The sequence below is a fragment of the Hemibagrus wyckioides genome, linkage group LG25, assembly GCF_019097595.1.
Source record: "Hemibagrus wyckioides isolate EC202008001 linkage group LG25, SWU_Hwy_1.0, whole genome shotgun sequence".
Classification (NCBI taxonomy): Eukaryota; Metazoa; Chordata; class Actinopteri; order Siluriformes; family Bagridae; genus Hemibagrus; species Hemibagrus wyckioides.
This window is the reverse complement of record NC_080734.1, coordinates 20,137,831-20,159,822: the sequence shown is the minus strand read 5'-3', so window position 1 is coordinate 20,159,822 and position 21,992 is coordinate 20,137,831. Positions and strand designations below refer to the sequence as shown.

At 36.8% G+C, this 21,992-nt stretch overlaps 1 protein-coding gene and 1 long non-coding RNA gene across 2 annotated transcripts in view; both read right to left on the bottom strand.

The window, feature by feature from the left end:
• Window positions 1–1,437: 1,437 nt before the first annotated feature.
• The window catches only part of cnih3 (cornichon family AMPA receptor auxiliary protein 3), a 39,443-nt gene continuing 18,888 nt past the window's right edge, over window positions 1,438–21,992 (bottom strand). The window contains exons 3-6 of the mRNA XM_058378666.1: window positions 18,382–18,429; window positions 4,966–5,078; window positions 2,912–3,055; window positions 1,438–2,570 (exon numbers count right to left, since the gene is read on the bottom strand). Of these exons, the coding sequence (XP_058234649.1) occupies window positions 2,543–2,570; window positions 2,912–3,055; window positions 4,966–5,078; window positions 18,382–18,429 (333 nt within the window). The 3' untranslated portion in view covers window positions 1,438–2,542. The remainder of the gene's footprint in view (window positions 2,571–2,911; window positions 3,056–4,965; window positions 5,079–18,381; window positions 18,430–21,992) is intronic.
• Window positions 15,272–18,374, bottom strand: LOC131345671 (uncharacterized). Its single transcript, XR_009203513.1, has 3 exons — window positions 16,660–18,374; window positions 16,193–16,226; window positions 15,272–15,456 (listed from the first exon to the last, which is right to left on the bottom strand). It is a non-coding gene; the product is annotated as an uncharacterized LOC131345671 (long non-coding RNA).

Here is a 21,992-nt window from a genome sequence, read left to right as displayed (position 1 = left end):
TATCTATCTACCTGTTTGTTGGAGATTCTCGATTTAGTTTGTTTGATTAATTTTCACTTCTTTTCTACATTGTGACATAATTAATATTAAATTAAATTCTTTGCACTGCTGAATGAACAATGAAAAACATTTTAGATATTTTTTTAAGCTAAAAAGAAACACTGGTGTTCCAGACACTCATTTTTCAGGCTGAACTCAACTAATATTTTGTTTTATTTTATTTTGTTTTTCCAAACAGAAAAAACTTGCTACCTGGAGCTTTTTGTGATGATACAAAGAAAATAAAATAAAATATGTACAATGTTACCATAATATAACCACTAACTCGTCCCGACCGATATCAGCTAACAATCTATGTAACTTAGCTGATCTTATCTTAATTAGGCTTTGAATATTATTATTACAGTGAGGGAAAAAATGATTTGATCCCCTGCTGATTTTGTACGTTTGCCCACTGACAAAGAAATGATCAGTCTGTAATTTTAATGGTAGGTGTATTTGAACAGTGAGAGACAGAATAAAAACAAAAAATCCAGAAAAACGCATTTCAGAAAAGTTCTACATTGATTTGCATTTTAATGAGTGAAATAAGTATTTGATTCCCTATCAATCAGAAAGATTTCTGGCTCCCAGGTGTCTTTTATACAGGTAAGGAGCTGAGATTACAGTAGGAGCACTCTCGGGGAGTGCTCTTAATCTCAGCTCCTTAACTGTATGAAAGACACCTGTCCACAGAAGGAGACCTGGGTGAAAGTGTTGTGGTCAAATGAGACCAAAATCGAGCTTTTTGGCATCAACTCAACTCGCCGTGTTTAGAGGAGGAGGAATGCTGCCTATGACCCCAAGAAGACCATCCCCAGGTGATAGGACAACTGCACCGCATCAAAGGGACGATGGACGGGGCCATGTACCATCAAATCTTGAGTGAGAACCTCCTTCCCTCAGCCAGGGCATTGAAAATGGGTCGTGGATGGATATTCCAGCCTGACAATGACCCAAAACACACGACCAAGGCAACAAAGGAGTGGTTCAAAAAGAAACACATTAAGGTCCTGTAGTGGCCTAGCCAGTCTCCAGACCTTAATCCCATAGAAAATCTGTGGAGGGAGCTGAAGGGTCAGCCACAAAACCTTAATGACTTGGAGAGGATCTGCAAAGAGGAGTGGGCCCAAATTCCTTGAGATGTGAGATGTGTGCAAACCTGGTGGCCAACTACAAGAAATGTCTGACGTCTGTGATTGCCAACAAGGGTTTGGCACCAAGTACTAAGTCATGTTTTGCAAAGGGGTCAAATACTTTTTTCACTCAATAAAATGCAAATCAATGTAGAACTTTTTTGAAATGTGTTTTTCTGGATTTTTTTGTTGTTATTCTGTCTCTCACTGTTCAGATAAACCTACCATTAAAATTACAGACTGATCATTTCTTTGTCAGTGGGCAAACGTACAAAATCAGCAGGGGATCAAATAATTTTTTCCCTCACTGTATTATTAATAATGTTTAGATTATCTATGGAAGAAGAGATATTTAGGCTATTGGATGCAGTCACAGTTAAAGTGGAACCATGACATCAGATACCAATGGCCCAAAACTAACAAGTGTCTTATTGCTAGTGAGATTGCAACATTCACTCATTAAGACATATTTTCAAGGCCATTCTGGCCTCCATGTCTCTTCTGTTCTCTCATTCCCTGAGCTGGGACCTGATTAACTATTAGGGTTATAATAAGGACTTGACGCTCCTCAGCTTTTTTTCTACAAAGTTAAAAATCATTTGGAAGTTTTTTGTGCTAACAAAAACAGCCATCAGCACCTTTTCTTCACCATGGGGTTACGTGTAAAATATTTTCTGGCTTTAAAAAAAACCTGGTGATCACAGCCTCGCTCTCGTGGGAGAAAATATGGAGCATGTGAGAGTAAGTTCTTTTGGCTCAAGGTCAGATTGCCTGAACTGAACAGCTTGACATATTAAATACAGGAAGACTTGAGTGTAACTCTGTATTCTCAGTATTGTATATAAATAATAATAATGATAATAATAATAATAATAATAATAATAATAATAATAATAATAATAATAATAATATACTTTCAATATCATATGTAAATATAGATCATTTCACATTTATCTTTTTTAAAACAACTAAACAACAGCAAAAAACAGAGCATTACACAAATTGTGCGATACACAAAAGATTAAACATTAAACAGTATTTGTTCCATATTAAAACTTTTTTCTTGTCTTTACATTGTACAAACACACTGACCCGTTCAAAATCCACTATTTGTTCCCATAACACCGGCATGGATCTCATATGTATCCTGGATATGCTGAAGGACATGTGAGTCAGTCTGTGCAATGTTTATAACGTGTGCTTTATAACGTGTGTATTATACCAAGTGCTTCACATTGCGCAGCCTGTAGGCAGAATTTAATGGTTTCATAGATACAGTGATTAAGAACCAGTGATTAGACAAATACTACATGTTTGAGAAAACAGTCTCTGAAATCCCAATACTTTCCTCTGTGCGAAGAGCTCTGTTATGAGGTCACCAAATTGTAGATCATACTGGAAGACAAGAATGGAAAACTGTTAAGAAATTACTCTCTCTATATATACAAAGCACAGAGCTCCATGAACTGGAGTGTCAGAGCCCTGACTCCAACTCAACCTTGCTAAAGTGTTTATTACCCCATGTAGGGAGACCTTTTGGGACATCCTGTAGTTCCCCACTTACAAATGATCCTATGCTCTATGCTACAGAAGGCTAACACAACAGAAAGTACATACAGTAACACAGAGTTATCTGTGACATTATAATAATCAGCAGCAGGAATGCATTTCAATTTTTTGACTTCACTTGAGAAGGCTGTAGTGTTGTAGTGACAGTGTTAATGGTAGACACCCACCAGTAGAGATAATAGAAGAAGGAAAGCACGAAGAAAGACATCTTGCACCAAGCCTCTTTCTGACAGAACTTGAGCGTATCATCATTCATGACACTTGCAGGGTCATAAAGCAGCTCCTTGGTGTCTGTGGGGCTGTGGAAGTACCTGCCAAAAATGGGGAAGAACACTGGGTGGGTAGTACGCAACATTACATCACTTCCCTCCTGTTTAGGCTCTTGCTGTGTAACGCTCCAATCACAATTTATGGATAGTAGATTTTCCTCGGTGCACTCAGTGTGAGCTTATAAATTTACACATTGTAATCAGGGTTTGATTCCCCTGGTGGTTTCCAGCTGCAACTCAGAGCAAAATGAATGTGACTTAACACCTGTGTGCTACAATCCAAATGTTCTATAGCCAAGCACAGTGACTTTATAGAGTTATATAATGAAGTATATAATGTTTTTTTAAAATTTCATAGTATAGTATATTTACAGCATAATCAGGGAAATTAGAGACCAGAGCCAATAACAACATACAGTAGTGAAATATGCCACAGTGCTACTGTATGTTTTCCAGGCTATAACTGATAGAATTAAGACAAACTGCTGGACTAGACATAGTGAGTGTCTATTAGGATAAAAGTGTTCTCATGATTTGACCTACTGCATATAAATTTCTTACATTTTCAGTGTGCAGGGTGGACATCATAATGGACCGCTCATTCACATGTATCATGGCTGATAGCTAATGTTCATGAACAGCTAGATTTGTTGTGTGTGTGAACATGATTACAGTAATTGTGACTCAGAGCTACTCTTTTTATGTTACAGGTACAAAGACTGCACTATCTAAAGGTTTTTTTATTGTCTTTAAATCAGATTTTTTTTTCAATAAATCATTTAAGCAGTATGGTACTGAATCTATCAGAAGAAGTTTGGAGATATAAACCAAAGAGTTGCCCATCCCTCATCTTCTGACTAGTTTCATTGTCCTGCATGTCACATTCAGCCTTTAGGACTCTCTGTAGGTCAGTTTATAAACACACACAGCTCTTGTGTAGAAATGTCCATATGTTTTTTAGACATCTCTCGACCATATTTCAGAACTACAGGTAAGTAGAACTACACTAGCCATCAGCCACCTGACCATGACACTGACCACATCAGATGACTGTGTGCACCTGACATGCTGTCACTTTCTGTCCTGTGATTCTTGCCTTGTAAAGTTCATGTTTAAAGATCTTATGCTTCTGTTTGTGTTGTTTCTACTTTGTTTAATAAATCATCTGCACTTACATCTGCCTCTTCTGTAAATCTATAACTTTAAATATACAGGCTGACTAAATAAACCTCAATTACCACAATGTAGTCATGAAGGAAGACAAAAAAAATACATAAGGTTAGCCAGTAATCAGTTATAGACAACTAGTCTATCAGTAATCAGTAACTTGACAAGGCTGAACAGGGGAATGATAAACTAACTACAGTCAGAACAAGAAGTCTCAGGCTTAGGATCGGGAGAATTGTAGTCTGCATCTTTAGGATGTTCAGACACGAGAATCACAATCTGTTCTGTAACATAAACACAACTGCTGAGTGTCACTGAGTCTAAAACTGTAATTTTATTTTTACAAAATCAACACACTGGCACTTCCATGTGATGTGTGTATCACCTGATCCTCACAGCTTCGAGCAATACAGACTCACACACACACACACACACACACTCACAACATTTCAATCTACACATACAGGTATGAATAACTCTATAATCACTTCATATTTGCTACACAGTCTGTGGTAAGTCTGTGGTCTGCCATCACACATGTAATAATTATTATTTACTGTTATAATTTAAGAAAGATGATTCTTCTCTATAAAGGTATAATATTTTGTTTAGTTTTCACTTTCCATAACAATTAGAGACTTTGAAAGAGCAAAAACATTTCAGCTGCACTAGGCATCAATAACAATTTGTGTAAAACTAATATTTTTGGCAAACCAAACCAAACCAAATGCTGTGAAAGCATTAATATGACCAAAGTAAGTAAAGGTGTTGGCTCAGGTGATTACCTCCATGTGTTGTAGAAAAGCAGAGGGATGTTGAGGCCCACAGTTAGCCATTCTTGAGCACACATGAACATGATACAGAAGAGACCATGGATTGAATACTCTGGAAGCACCAGCTGGTGGAAAGACAAACAGTGGACATTATCGTTACTTTGGTTGCTATGGTAACCCAGTATAACTTCTGAAGTCCATATACCTATACAGCAATGTTTATGAAATAGCACATGCATATAAGCGGCACAGCAATACAGTAAACTTTAGAAACAGACTTAACATTTACACTTAAATACATGTGGTATATATAGCATGTGAGAAAAATGCACTTTAACTTAACCTTGCCCCCAGTGGGTGACTATTCTCTATCTGGCCTGGTTTTGTGTATATCCATCAGATATGTGTTTTATCTGTTTAAGTAAATTAATCCCTGTTAGTAAGCCCAGTCACACACTGTGTGACACCAGTTTGAAGATCTGGTGAAAGTCCTATGAATACTTTTCAATAGATGAGTTTATATATTAATCAAAATTATTTAACATTGATTGGATGGGGCTAAATGTTCCAAAAGGCAATTTTCCATGTGCATCTTATTTAACATACTGTAAGATACACTGTACTTTATAAGGGAAAAAAGAGTAGCGCCCCACAATGGCCAGGTGCTAATTAACAATATACATGTTCAGGGCCAGTTCTTCCAAAATAAAAAACTGACCTAATAAATGTAACAATACATATTTATTATTATTATTTTTGCTGTAGGTTTGTTAATAGATTAGTCAGGACACTGTTGGGCTTCTGTGTGTAGAGTATCGTGACTGTATGTATGTGTAGGGAGCATGTGGTTGGTCATGTAGGCCATGAGCTGTAAATAAAACCTGTAAAAGCAATGCTTAGATAACCTGACTAAAGGTTTTATACTAAATGTTAATGAAATATATCACAATAAGTGTATACTCTTAGTACACAAATATAAAAATGCAGTAAAGGTAAATACAAATTTACACATCATTATTTGGAACAAAAATAATGATGCCAATGAATATGAATTTTAGGAATCTTGTTGTTTTAAGACAGTTAAAACAACAAAAAACTACAGTCAAACTACTTTCTGCATCAGTATAATGTAATGATAATATACAGTATAGTTACACATTATCTCATAATTGTGAATTAAAAACAATAAATAAACCAATCTACAATTAAATTTATTCAAATTCTTCATGTAGTTACTTGATACTAGCTACTGAAGCAACACTACCATCTGACTGCAGAAAAATGGAGTTAGTCACACTAGAGATTTAAAGCTACATGCAGTCAGGCAATAAAGTTTATAGAGAGTTGCATCAAGGACAGCTTTTATTGCTGACTACAAGCAATTTCCCACAGCATCAACTATTTTTGTGTAACAAAATAAAAATATGGGATAGATAGATAGATAGATAGATAGATAGATAGATAGATAGATAGATAGATAGATAGATAGATAGATAGATAGATAGATAGATAGATAGATAGGTACCGTTACTTACGAATATTAACTGTAGAGTTAAAAATTTATATACTGTATATATATATATATATATGTATCAAATAATTAAGTAAAACTTTATTATTTTTATTAATATCTATAACATTGAGGTCTTTTCTAAATTTTGGGCCACAAAACCTTTCAAGTGCATGTCATAGTGTAACCCAAACATCCACTCATTTATCAAGCTTTGGCAAAGATTTGTGTTTATTTTCACTTAAATTCCACAGCATTTAGAAGAGAAGTTGTATCTCAGATGTTAAGCTGTTGGTTGCTACTGATTGGAAGGTTATGAATTCAAATACCAGAACTACAAGCTGCCACCCTTGAGCAAGGCCCTGTATAAACAAAATAAATGTACATCTACAGATAAGGGTGTCTGCTAAATGTAGGCAGTCAGACAGATATTTATATAATTCACCAAATCAAAGTTAGTCATGTAAACCTTGACCTAAATCTGACTTGCATTTTATAGGAGATGATGGACTGATTTATTTCTAGGTAAGAACATTAAAGGGTTAAATTCAGACTGATGAAGGTAACAGATACACATTCAGGTATAAATGAAGGGAGGAGAAACCCAAACCCTAGGCCAAACTCAATGTTATGCACTAACCAATTAATTCTACTTTTAACTGGATTTGCTTTTTGAGCTCTAGCCTTCCAGTGGCATTCATGTCGTTGTCTTCATCTCTGCAGAGCTGGTGTTCTTTCTCTCACTCTCTGTCCTTCAAGGCTGCAAGATAATGATTCAGCAGCTACCTTCTGTGCCTGTATCTGTTTAACAGAAATCTTTTGGCTCATGTCCTTTCTTGGCATGATCTAGACACACACCCGAGTGCTCCAGATCATCTGCCAAAAGTTCTCTTTTATAGAGACCGTCACACTTCTGGATCATTAATTAATCTTGGGCACTGCATTAGTAACAGCTGGCTGCTAATTACTCTGCTAATGATGAAAAAGAAACTTGTACTTCCATTTTCCACCAAATTTCTGAATATTAGTTTACTAGTATTTTAGTTTAGACATGAAAATCAGACCTTACATACAAAGCAGTAAACACGCTTAATATCACACATTTGCCTAGGGTTAGACAGGTTTACAGTCTTATTATTAAATATTTTTATATAAGTTATTGATTTTCTTTGAGTGAAATATTTAAAAACTCTAAACCTGCTGTTTATTTTTAATTTTAAATAAATAAAAATTTCAGATTTTCACTGCACTCTCAGACTTTTGGACCTCACTATAAATATAAGATATTAAATTCAGAATCCAAAAAAACAAACAAGTGAACAGAATAAAAAATAATGATAAAAAAAATTTCTAAAATAAAAAAAATATAGAATGACAGATTACAACATTAGAAACTGACTGAAGGAAATGAAAGAGAACAACAGTGAAAGAGATTCTTCCTGCAGTCCTGAATATCACAGAATAAAACAAGCGATATGTTATATACTTTATGACAGCTAAGATAATTAGGTTTACTGAGGAAGAATTCAGAAAAGCTACAGCTTCTGTGTCGTTCCTCTCCTGAACTGCCCTTTATCAACTCTTTGTCTCTGTCTCAAGTATTCTTTATCTCTTTCACTACACCCAGTGCTATAAGGCATGAGATACTCCTACTCAGGAATATTGTGATTGCCCTTTTTTGACCAGCATGCCTACACTGAGAAAGGCTATCACATAAAAAGCAAAATAAAAATTCAATAGGCTTCAGATTTGAGACAAAGTTGTACAGCAGTGAACCTGCTAGTTAGGATAGAGCCAGTAATACACAAGCTCAGCTAAAGAGTACTGAGTCTGTAGAACACTGCAGTCCATAAGCAAATGCAAGATACTGACAGACACAGTCTAACTCAAACTCCTGGGTTGCCAGACCATATGTCTTATGTGTTCTTTGTCATCATCATTTTTGTAGAATGTATTATTTTTTAATTATAAATCTCCTCATGATTGATGTACTATGTCAAAAACACTAAAAGGAGGCATCTTTTCATAAATGTAAAATGATTATGATCTGTTTTTTTTTTTTCAGCTCAGGTCCTACAGAATAGCAGATGTTTGTTCAGAACGATCATTATACACATTTTAGTTAAATCCAGTATACAGTATGCAGCAATCCATGCTGAATGTGATACTCCAGTGTCTTTCCATATTCCAACACACACTATATATCTATAGTGTTCATCAAATTATGTAGCAAGAGAAGAACATGAGAAATTGACACAATTCTTGATATATTTTTTTGTTGATGAACTTGACCGGATGCTAAATTAAAGCCATTTTAGTGATGTTTCGTATACAGTCACTGGCTGTATGAATGAAGAAGAAGAAGAAGAAGAAGAAGAAAAGAAGAGATGGCTGTGATTTGTAATGAGTACAATGTCTAACTCAGGGTTTCCTGAACTAGGGACCACACATAGGGTTTGAGAGAAACTCACAATCTCTTCTTCTATTACTTTCAATAATTTTCTAAGAATCAGTGTTAAACATATTGAACACAGACTTTGACTAATATTCCTAAATGTTGCTGCGAGTGACATTCAGACAATCCATGTTTAAATGAATAGGGCGCATTTTCTTTTAGTCTTTTGTACTAAGAGCGCACATATTCAGTTTCAATAATACTCGGGTAAAGCACAAACACACCTAACACCTAACTAATGCATAAATACAGTAATGAAATACAACTTCTCGAGAACTTGTCTCAATATTCATACTGAGAAGGATATTAAGAATAGCATTTGTGTCTGTACAGATTCCAGTGAAGTTCCTCAGAATCTCATAGTTGCACATAGGTAAGTTTAGTCATACCCTAGATCCAGTGGTGGCTCAAATGGTTAAGGTGCTGCGTGTAGAGATGATTAGAGAATCAGGGTTTAGGCCCCAGCATTGCCAAACTGCCACTGTTACGCGCTTGAGCAATGCCCTTAACCCTCATCTTTCCAGGGGTGCTGTATCGTGGCTGATCATCCGTGACCAATTGTGGCTGTGGAAAGTCCACCACTCTAGAACACTGTCAGGATGCCATTCAGACACACACACAGGCAGTCTACCACTTCCTTCCTTGCCCACAATCTTTACCATGGCCCTCAAGTTTTTTTTGTCACTGAATCTTGCATTTGTGTTTGATTTTTTTGAAAAGCCTCTCCTAAGTTCAGATTTAAGATTATTTTTTAGTTTATCATTGTTTAAAACTGTTAAGAATCTTGTCTTTTGCTGTGGTGCCAATACTTTCAGTAGCAACATTCTGGGTGTCTGTATACAGCGGATCCTGAATCACATCGGTTCCTCAAGTTGAGTGACAGATAATTCATGGAGCACCAGAGCTAATGTAGCTGCTGAGCAATCTTACATCAGTCTGACAGACCAAGGCAGAGCTAATTATGAGGAGGACATGGGCTTCTATTTGTTACATCTTTGAAAGGTTTTAAAAAAGCAAACTCTGTGATAATTAGATTCGCATTCATACAAACAATTTTGACATATTGATCATAAATGGTCATTTACTAATGTCTTTGTATATAAGACCCTTTCCATTCTATATAATAGATGTCCTGGGTTTTTCTTGCCTGTGCCAGTGTTTAAAATATACATTTTTTTCTTTATTAAAAAATTTAGCATTTTCATTTGTATTTGTATATATATTTTCCTTCTCTGTTTGTCTACTTCTGTAAAGCTGCTTTGAGACAATGTCCATTGTTAAAAGTGCTATACAAATAAATTGAATTGAATTGAATGAAGGCCATCCACATCTGATCAACGATAAGCTACATTTATAGCACAACATGGCAAATATTGAGCTGTACAAAGTGTTGAGTGTGCGATGTTCATCATTCTACCTCTATTGTTACTAAGCTACGGCTCCTCAACAGGAGCACCACTCCTCTCTGCTCTTCTCAGTGAAGGACCAGCTGAGGATCCTGTTGAAGGAGATCTGGTTATTGGAAACTGAAAACCCTGGGTGCCAAGCATAGCAGGTAACGTTATAGTCTTAGGTTTTCAAAGGTTGTTGTTCATGTAGGAGCTTAAAAAATACCCCTTTGTCAGTCTGAGGTTACTAAGAGTAACACTGTGAGGTGTGTAAAGTAGCAAATCTGATGTGAAGCTGTAACATGCTCTGGCTTCATCCCAATGCAATGTGGCAATGTAGCTTAAAGAAAGTTATGGTCACTGAACCACTGGATGTGGAGGAGGTCCTACGAAAACAATGCGATCTTTAGAGATAAATGGAGTGTGTGGAGAGCAAGGCTGTTAGTGTGGGATAATATCCATCCCACTCGGGAAGCTGCTGCTCTCATCAGTTACAGTTAATCTTTATAGAAAATCTTTGTACAGTTTTGTAGCTTCAGAATAGGCCTTGTGACATTACTGGGGTCAGGGAGCAGACAAACAGGCTAAACCCACCTGCTAGCTGTCATCACTCAGGTTCCACCATATTGAGACTGTCTATGTTCAAATATGTAGAAACTGTACACAGCCAGCACTTTCAACATCTGAAGATCAGTTCGCTGAATATTAGATTTCTTCTACAGAGCATATTGAAAATTAAACTTTGTATTACAGTTTTTTATAACTATTTTCTAGGCTTAACACAAAAACTCACATTTCAAGAATCAGTGTTGCATTTAAGCCCTGTGCCTTTTCCTCTGCATGTCTTGGCCTCATGTTTAATGAGGCAAAATCAGCCATGCAGGGAACAATATTTTCATATCACAACAACAAAGTTTGTGTTTGCATATTTACAGCCTATAACTGAATACATAAAAAACATGAAGTATTCCAGACTACAGACAGTTGTAGAGGGAACTGATTGGATCTCTCTGCAGAATAATATCTTCATCTGTAAAACCTGAAGTCAAATCAGCATCTGAACATAGTGAACCTGTAATTAAACATCCATCATTACCTAGCTCATCCATAGCTACCACTGTCTCTAATTAATGGGATGATGCTCACAAAATGGAGCTCCTGAGTCCTGAGGAACATCAAGGGCTTTTCAAGTGCACTTTCCTTTCACTACTTAGAATTACAGGGAAGTGAATGAGTGGCACTTCATGCTTCACTTACCTAATGAGTGACTACTCACCTGCTACTCTCTCTCTCTCTCTCTCTCTCTCTCTATGTGTGTGAATTGAATCTTTTCTGCTAATTATACACTCTTAACTTGATACATGTCTATTAAAATGTCCTTGCAGAGTTCTACACCTCCTTTTTGAGGAATGAGATCATATCAGAGGATCTACAGACAGTGTGTATACACTGAAAAAAATTCACTTATCTGCATGGGTGAACATTTCAGTGAAGTAAAACCATTTTACTGTATATATGTATATAAAAATATGCATTACAATTATCTGCTCAGTTTGTTTACTTTGATGAGTACTCCAGCTGCAGTTTCTCATTTTACTTGTGGCAAAATGTCCTCATGCATTGGGTGTCAAAATAGCTCCTAGTATTCAATTACTGTCTTTTTCTTTTAACAGTAGCAGTAATTAAGCACAAGAAAGTACACACATTTTCTCTGTGAAGGACTCCTTTTCTCCCAGTATAGGATTTGCCGGTGAACTGTATTTTCCATTAAGCTGTTCTTTGAATCCAAATTTGTAAACCAGCAACATAAGACCTGCGATAAGGTTTCAGAAACAGTATAAGTGAAGCTACATATACATAACAGTCTTATTCTCTAATCATCTTTTAATGATAAAATAGATTTTATTTATTTCTTTATGGTCATAAAGACATTTATTCTCCCAATTCCTAGTGCACACTACACGGTTTTGCTAACGTCCTTCCAAATGACCGACATATCACTCTGCATCCAGATTAAAAGCACTTCAAATGTAAACAACATGATTTACTCCAACATTATACCAGTGCACTGTCCAAATATTCACTGAATTACTGCTCATGTTAGCTGAGAGCAAAAAATACAAAGATGAACAGAAGGCCAGAATCAGCGATAGAAAATTCAGAGGCAATCTGAGGCAGTGACATTCAGTAAACTGAAATCAGGGCGGTTAAAACTAATAATATATCAAGAGATATTTTTCCAATCACCATTTGTCCAGTTTGGCTGAGCCTGTGACCACTGTAGACTCAGATTCGTATTCTTGGCTGATAGAAATAAAACCTCATGCGATCTTCTGCAGTTTTAGCCCAACAGCATCAGGTTTTGTTGATTTTCTGCTCACCACAGGGGCAAATAATGGTTATTTGAATCACTGTATCTTCCTGTCAGTACAATTCCATGTAAACTCAAGATACTGCTGTGTGTTCAAGCAGTTTCTAAAATACTCAATAGAGCTGGTCTGCCACCAACAACCACACCACAAATAAAATCACTTACAAGATTCCCTGATTCTGATGTGTAATGTCTACATAAACATGCAGGTCTGCAGGTATTCCCAATAAAATGTCCAGCGACTATTTTCTCTATCAGGTGGATGCACAAGGTTTACATGTGTTCCAATTTCCATAAATATTGCTAATCTTGCTGATAAATGAAATATAAGATATATTGGGTATTTAAGTCACATACCTTCACAAAAAAGGATCAATCTGAAATTTATTGCTAAGCAGAAAAGAGATTATGAGAGGTAAAGTGTGTGAGCAGAAGCGAATAACACTGGAACAGAAGCAGCGTGAAATGCTTCTGCCTACTATGTTGTCTCTGAGCTCTGTGACAGGTTAATTGGTCCGGTGCTGCCTATCTGAACACTGTCTATTTCCTCTGAGCCACAATGAAGCTATTTTTAAAGCAAGCCGCCTTTTCAAAGGGAAAGGTTGTGCTTCTTCTTAGCTTTTTTTTTCTTTCTTTTTTGCAAGGAAAGAAGGTTGGTACAAGATATTTTGAAAACAAGTGGCTAATTTTTAATAATCCTTCTTAAAAGAAGGATCATCATCAGATCTGATAATCATATATCACACACACCATGTGAAATATCACCAGCTTCTTTAAAGAAAAATAACCTTGAAGAATTCAATATGTATTCATGTTTTCCCAAAAATTAAATCAACATTCAAGGGTTCTTTCCAGGAGTGGACATCCCATCAACTTCAGACCATGTTTAGACTGTTTAATACTCAGAGATATAAAGTAAAAACCCAAGAGCTACATCATATGATCTACATGCCTCTGTAAGCACATAAAATGTTTATGTAAAAGTAAATGCCCTTAAACTTCAGTTTACATTTACAGCATTTAGTATACGCCATTATTCGAGGCGACTTACAATTTATCTCATTTTGTACAATGGAGCAAATGAGGATTAAAGGCCTTGCACAAGGGCCCAGCAATGGCAGTTTAGAGAACCAAACTCACAAACTTCAGGTCTGTGATCCAGCACCTAAGCCACTAAGCTACCAAATCCTCTAACGGAATTAACTGAAGCAACAATGTGCTGAAAATTTCTCAAAAATGTTGTAGAGACTACAGAAAGGCTTCAGGTTATTGCTGCTGAAAATGGTTCTACTTGTTATTTAATTATAGGATGTACTTATTTTTTCCCACCAGGTTCCTAAAGGTTGATTTACTTTTTGGGAAAATGTGACTACCTTGTGAAATCTGTGTTTTTTTTTCATCACTTGAGGTTATTTGATTGTTGATAGAAATTTGTGTGGTCTACACAATTGTTATTTAGGCCCTGATTAATAAATCCATAGAATATGAGGGTGAACCTTCTCTTTCCCATGACTGTATGTTTGTTTTTTGACCACACCATTGGTCTTATCTGCACATGCATATTCATGGCATTATGCACTGCTATGTCATTTGCCCTCTGGATAAAAAACATATCGTTATTCAGGGTCCTGTATCTTTTTATTAGCCAGTGAAGGCAAAAGAATCGTCTTCTTTCGGGATGAATGAAGTTTTGTTTGTATCTGAAGACTTCTTCAGATATAAGCTGCTATCTCTGGAAATATTGCATCCGGCTGCCAAGCTTCTGTTTCTATGTACAGCTTTTCACAGCATGTCTGATTTATGGTCAAGTGTCTCCACAAATCTCCTTCTTCTGTATTCCCCATATGATGTGTGTATTTGTTATTCATAAAGATGAATATTTCTGCTGATACACATTTATAAATCTTCATTTGGCAGATGCTTTATTTCAATAAGCTATTCCAAAGTGAGACAGAATTACAGCCCAAACACATAACTGCCTAAAGAGACAACAGCTAGAAAATAGCAGTTGACCAGAAACAAATGCAAGATCGTGCCTTCTAGGGGGGAAAGATCACCAGCTTCAAATGGTCAGCTTGTCAGACTGGTTCTGGTTGGTCAGGCTGTTTAGAGATAGGCAGAGACAGAGATGCTAGAAAGGCTGCAAATTAATTATGCAATAATTAGCACCAACCTGAATGAGTGACACTAATCACTGGGATCATTACATGCTTTTCAGTTTTATAACACTCCTTCAATTAGTGATATGAATAATATTGTACATAAATGTAGTCTGTATGAACCCTAAATTATTAAAACCAAATGTAGGTTAAGTAAAGAGCTCAAACGAGCTGATGTCCATTAAACACTTGTGTAGCATCTCATGGACCCGTATATGTGGATTTTATTCACAAACTTTAACACACCAACATTTTCTAGAAAGTGATGATTTTTTTCCCCCTTATTTTATATTGTCATTTGACTAATGAAGAAATATTATAAGCATTCCAGAACATTCAGTTCATTTTAAATGCATTTATTTAATCATTTAACATAAAATATATTAGAAGCTTACAAACAATAAAAAAAACATTTATTGATGTTGAATTTGCATGCTGACAATTTCTGGAGGTCGTAAGGTCTGTACACCTCGACTTGTTCTCTATGTGTGTAGAGAACATTGTGTAGATGGACCATGATGGAATGCTGCAGGGTCACAGATCTTATGCAGAACCCAGGGTTTAGCATCAGTGCAGCTTTGGATTGACAGCAAAAAACAGTCAACATTCAATTCAGCGTCCTGAATAAAGAGAGGATACAATAAGAGAAGAAATCAGTCTGCACAATACATGAATACATGAATGCTGTTCCCATTCTCAAGACTGGAGGAACATCCAGGAACGCTCTTTTCAGAAAAGTAACCAAAATAAGTATGGGTAAATGATAGCTACACAGATCAGCCATAACATTAAACCCACTGCCAGGTGAGTAGCATTGATTATCAGTGGCAGCTGTCAGGGGGTGGGATATATTAGACAGAAACTGAGCAGTCAGTTCATCAAGTTGATGGAAGCAGCACAATTTGACAAGAGCCAGATTGTGATGGCTAAATGACTGGAACAGAGCTTCTTCAAAACAGAAGGTCTTGTGGGATGTTCCCAGCATGCAGTGGTTTAGTGCCTACTAAAAGGAAGCACATGGATATCCATTATCTGGTAAGACACAGGATTATAGTTTTTATATTAGATGACCATAACCATTTATAAACCAGTCATCACGATCACCAGTTGGCTGTAAGCATGCCACCAAACATAACCTGCTTCCTTAAAATTCACCTAAACTCTCAGCAGCCCTAACATTGACACGGACAACCTGATTAATGAAGAGGCAGAAGGGGCAGATTTATTTAATAGGGTACTTTACGGTACTCTGCTATGGTTACAAATACAAACTGAAGCAATGAAGTGTTGTTTTTGTAAATATTAATTTGAACACATTTAGAAAACATTTAATTCATTATACTATTTTGAACTTACACTGAGTGTTGGTGTGTAGGAGTGTTCTGAGGACCTGCAGGCAAACACAACAACACAGCATTCATTTCCACAATGTTAAATATCACAACAAATCACAACGCAAGTGTCAGCTCAGTAATACTCTGAATACATGAGTGAGCTACTGATCTGTCGACTTTTGTGAAATCCACTTAGCTTATTAGTCCCTAATGAAACATTAGTTTGTTTATTGGAAATAGAAGGAACTGTAAAATATACTGTAAATTAATGTAAAAATATGTCATGATTATTTTCTTAAAATGTCATCAGGCTGCATTAGTAAGCTTAACAAGCTAACTATCAAGCTTTATGAAGTTAACTAGCAGCTGGCTAACCAACAGAATACTAACAAATAAATGCTTTAGTTGCAATCTATTTAACATTTTACTGTTTCTATTGAACCACCATGTTATTTCATTTAAAATAAACAACTGCTCAGTGACACTTACCCCATGAGGAAAGTCCATCCTGTTGAATCTGTCCAAATTCTCGTGCATTCAAATTTCAATTTCTTCTTGTGCCTCTTCCAGTTTCTCATCTTCCTTTCTCATGCTTCTCTTTCGTGGTAGTTGGGGCCATTGGATTTTGCATTCTATGTCAATTATTGTGATAATCATTTTGGTCTTTTTGTTGTTACTGTGTATCTTTCAGTGTATTTCTGCTTGTTTTAGGTGATACTTAACAACACTTACACAGAAGTTCCTCTCAACATGATAAAGCAGCTCTTGCCCTATAAACAACGCAGAAGACTATTCCATTGTTTTGTATAAATACTCTCTGTCTGTCTCAGTAAACTCTGAAGAGCTTTGCTACTCGAGCAGCGACTCTGTTTGGTTCTTTTGGCGGTGTGAATTCTCTCGATTCAGTTAAACATGAATTCTATCAGGGCTACATGACTGACTGGATGTCACATTGCTTTGTATATATTGATCATGTAAGCTATTTATAGAACACAGTTAATGAGTAAATGCAGCAATAAATATATAAGTAAATGTATTGTAAAAGAATTTAATATATAATTAATGCTGAATGCATAATTATGCAATATTACTAATAAAAAGGCATTATAAATGGCATCCAAAAGGCAGAAATAAAAATGACCTTTAAAATAAAGCTTTTTTTAATAAAACTTAATTATGGGTCCCTTCTGTAGGTTTTTTTTTTTTTTTGATCAAATGCTTTTTATTCAGACCTAAACTAACAAAAATGTCTGGATATAAACAGAGTACAAACATATTTTAGTAATATTTTCAGTGCAGTTGAGAGCTCTAACAGTACTACAGCTCCAGATTGTGGCAGCCATTTTTGCTTATCCAGAGCATGAAGAGGAAGTCAGTGTTTTTTTGCTGACGCAAGAAAGCTAAATTACTCTCTGCTGTTTAGAGAGGTTGATCTTGGAATCATCATTTAACACTAGCACTCTGGAGTTTGCACAATGCAAATCTCTCTGGATTCATCATCATCATCATCATCATCAACATCATCATTTCATGATTATGACAATCTCCAATGGCATTTGACAGCATGGCACAGGGACTAGGGGATGGAAAGCTTTCCTGGTGACATTTGGTTAATGTGGTTTGTATAGAACATATCACCTGCCCTGTAAAACTTGCCACTCATGCAATGCCTACATTCAACTTTAAACATTTTTTCTTTATTTTTCTTATTCTTCTCCCAGACTAGGAGACCACTGATAATTGGTTTTTGATTACTTTTGACTACTTTTGGTTACTTGGTGCAGCTACTTGGTGAAAAGTAGTTTGTTTCTGAAAAGCTCAATTATTTTCAGAAAATCATCCCAAGAAGTACTCCTAGGTTGTGACAAAAATTTTCTACATCCATTACTTATTGCAAAACTTTGAGACATCCAGAATGGGAGACCGGCCAACACCAAGCTGGTTGAGCTCGGAGGCTAACTGGCCAAACTACTACAACATCCTATCACCAGCTAGACCAGTCTAAACCAGCTAAACTATCTTAAGCTGGTCTAACCTTACAGCTACAACTGAACTGAGAGGTAGAGTTGGACAGTAAGCAGCTAGTTTAACTACAATATATAAAATAACATCTGTTTTTGTGCTCTGCTGCCATGTCCATGTCTTACCATTAACTTGGAATAGACAGCTATGATACAGTGTGTGCTTTGTTATACTAAATGTTTTTTTTACCTTTCGGAGCAGACAGCATATTCTCTCAATGTTCCGAAGTCTTTCACGCTGTGGAGAGAAACAAACTGTTAAATCCTCCATAATATTCATTTCAATATACTGAGCCTTCTGTGCAAGACTCTGTGTGTTTGCAATCAAAAACTGTTTGATTGAGTTATTGATCTTGAGCGAAGGAATCCGAGAGAAAACATATGAAGTAATGATGAAATAATCATTGCATCATTTTCTGATCTCCAGCTCTCAGATCTCCTGATTAGTTGGTTATTTCAGACACAAGAAAGAAATTTACAGTTTTGCTGGAGTGTGATTGTGTTATTCTCTAGACAGGTATTCTCAATGTAACTAATAAATTCAGCTTGAGACAGATGCAAGTTTGCACGATGTGATTGGTTTGATTCAAAATGAATGTTGAGCTGATTATATAACAAGGGAAAATGTAGCATAGGGTTTTATCACACTATGCTGCTACTTGGTAAAAAAAGTAGTCTATTGCTAAATTATTTTCATAAAATCATCCCAAACAGTGCTCCTGGGTTGTGAGAGGAAATTCTACATCCATTTCTTATTGCAAACTTCCCCAGGAGAAGCGAGATCAGACCAGATCAAACTCTTAACTCAATCCCACCAGCAGTCTCATGAATAGTAGCTTTGATCCCTCATTTACTTCCGGTTTCCTTCCATTCATCCATCCATCCATCCTCCTTCCACTTTAACTGGTGCGGGTTGAAGTGGCAACATGCTGAGAAGTTAGCCCTTTCTCTGTTCCTTGTTCTCTGTTCCTAAGTTGCTCAAACCACCTCAACTCTTTCCTCTCACTCAATTTTGAGGTATAGCTGCTCTATCCTGAGACTGTGCTGGTTTGCTGAGCTCCTTACCCTAACATGAAGAATAGGTCCAGCAACCCTACAAAGCAAACTCATTTTTGTATCCGGTACTGGCCACAAAAATTCTTATGGTCACTATTCACAATTTCTAACCAGATGATAATCAAGGCATAGCTCTGTCAATATTCTGAGCTCCTGCTTTCCCACAGCACACTAGTACATTACTGACACTCACCTGATCCATTTGTAATCTCAATTAATGGGTCTATTATTTATTAATAAGCTCCCAAACTGCTGCTCCACTTCGAAAGTTCCAAAAAGACATCATCAGTTTCTCCTACGTTACAAGGTAAATGTATGTAATAATTTCGAGCAGCAATTCAATTGACAGCTCTACTCCTCTCTTGAGTGTCCTCAGGTTTTGATCACTGACATTTGGCCCAAGCTTCTCCAGTATCAAGTACACTTATGTGGTCTATCATAGGAGAACTGTGGAGGGGGAGGACTAGCATGCCTGTTAAGCAATCTTTTCTAACTGCTGCTAATGCTGCATCACAGGGAAGCAGAACACACTCAAAGACACACACTTAAAGCAAACAGCTACATGCCCTTTTCCACATCCATGAGGTCACAGATGCCCACAACTGACAAATTTCTCTGAGACTGACAGGGGAGAGAATGCCATCCCTCTCACACAGGGCACATGGCCAATTTTGCTCTCTTTGACTCTTGGCAGTGGATAGCAGTGGCATCTCAGGATCTGAACTTGCAGATTAGAGGAGGTTAGAGGAGGTTAGAGGAGATTGTAGGATGTCCCCCTCTAAGGTATTTGCTCCACCTTCTCCAAGAAGGATTATAACTCGGAACTGCTTTTTAGTTGATACAGACAGTCAAAGTTCTCCTTCCTAAAACTCAAACCAAACCTCAAATAATACATTTTTAATACATGAATAGAGAGAAACACACAAATATCATGAGCTCATTTTAAACAAAAACTATATAAATACAAACTCCCTTTAGCATTGTGTACCCTCTCAATCGCTCACACTTTCTCTTCTATAATTCTGTTAATTCAAGTTTAATCAATGCAAATCTTATCTCAATTTTCTCTATTTGGAGTAAAACATTAAGCATATTTTTTCATTATTGGAAAACATACAACAGAGAGACAAGAGAAAAGATGGTGTAAAAGATGGAGTTCCTAGATGCTTCCATCCTTGCCACAGAGCATGCCATACTCATTTTGTTTATTTGCCAGATTTGTCAGAGTTGTTTTGTGTGTTTTTTCTTGGTGAATTTCTTCTTCTATAGCGTATGATAATCAGTTTTTATTGGCAAGATCTTTTTTGACTGTCTGAAACCTTTGGGATTGTGGACCACTAACTGGACAGTAGTATGGTGGTTACTGGCACCATATAAGGTAAAGGAAGCATTTGCTTTGTAATCAACAACTTGTGGTTTACAGTTGTTAAAATAGTGCCTTATAATAAAATGCCTTATGTTTTCATCTGCCCTGGGAATTCTCTTTAATTCTATACATCACTGTTTTTGGGTGAATACTAATGATAACATGTCACTATTCACAAGTAGGAAAACCACTACCTAAAAGCACTTCAAGCGATAGCTGAGGACAACCATAAAAAAATAAAAAAGAAGTGTAAAAATGAATATGACAGAACCATGATTCACTGCTACACCATGACCAAAGAGACACAGAGATCTGTCCATCACCCTCGTTTCACAAATCTGACAATTTATCCGTAATTCTGATTCCTGCTTAAAGCAGAATTTAAGCAGTCTCCACCAACAGAGAACGCACAGTAAGCTCCTGCTCTGAGTTTTGAAGACATGCTGATGCAGATTTTTAACATTTTACTCTCTCACACTCCACATGCACTGTGCTTTTATTGCTTCAGGAAAACAAAGTCATGGACCTGTCTAAAAAGAAAATGACAGTCTCCTACAGCAATGGCTATCCATTGCACTCAGCCCTGTTGTGATGAAGTGCCTGGGAAAGCTAGCCCTCTCATTCATACTCACCAATATCCCCAACACTCACAACCCACTTCAGTTCAACTATCCCTCAAGCCCTCAGCAATTCTACTCACTCGCCCTGCACTTGACCCTGACACATCTGGACAAGAAAAACACATGCAGCATGATGCTTTTTACTGGCTAGAGTTTAACATTTAACAGAATTGTACCATGTAAAATGCCCTTGAAGCCAAATAACAGCTCCATCTCAAACTAGGTATTGGACTTTCCATCTAACAGACCCTCAGACAGTAAGGATTGGCAACAAGACATCGTCCACCCTGATGGTATGTGAATGTCCAGGCTGCTAGAGCCCCCTGCTGTATGTTCTGTTCACCCATGAATGCAGTGTCAGCAGTTTCATCAAGTTTTAAAACACAATGAGTCTCACTAAAGGGGGAAGATTCTAGACCTGTCCACTGAGTGTAAAAACACCAACTTGCCTCTAAAATTCAAGCTTTGGAGCTCAAACTCCAAACTTCCAACATTAATGGTTCACCTGTGGAAATTTTCAACAGCTTTCGACAATTCTCATCAGAATCTTTAACCCCTGTATACCAGCTGCATACTTAAAAAGGCACAGCAAAGTCAGTCACTTTTCAGGAGACTTAAGATGCAACCATGGTCTACTTTACCTCTGCACACTAGAGAGTGTCCTCCTGGGTACTTCACAGTGTTGTTACTCAGTCTGAGCACACACGACCTAAAACTTCAGAGGACAGTGAAGGAGCTTCACTGCATCAGAAATCGTTA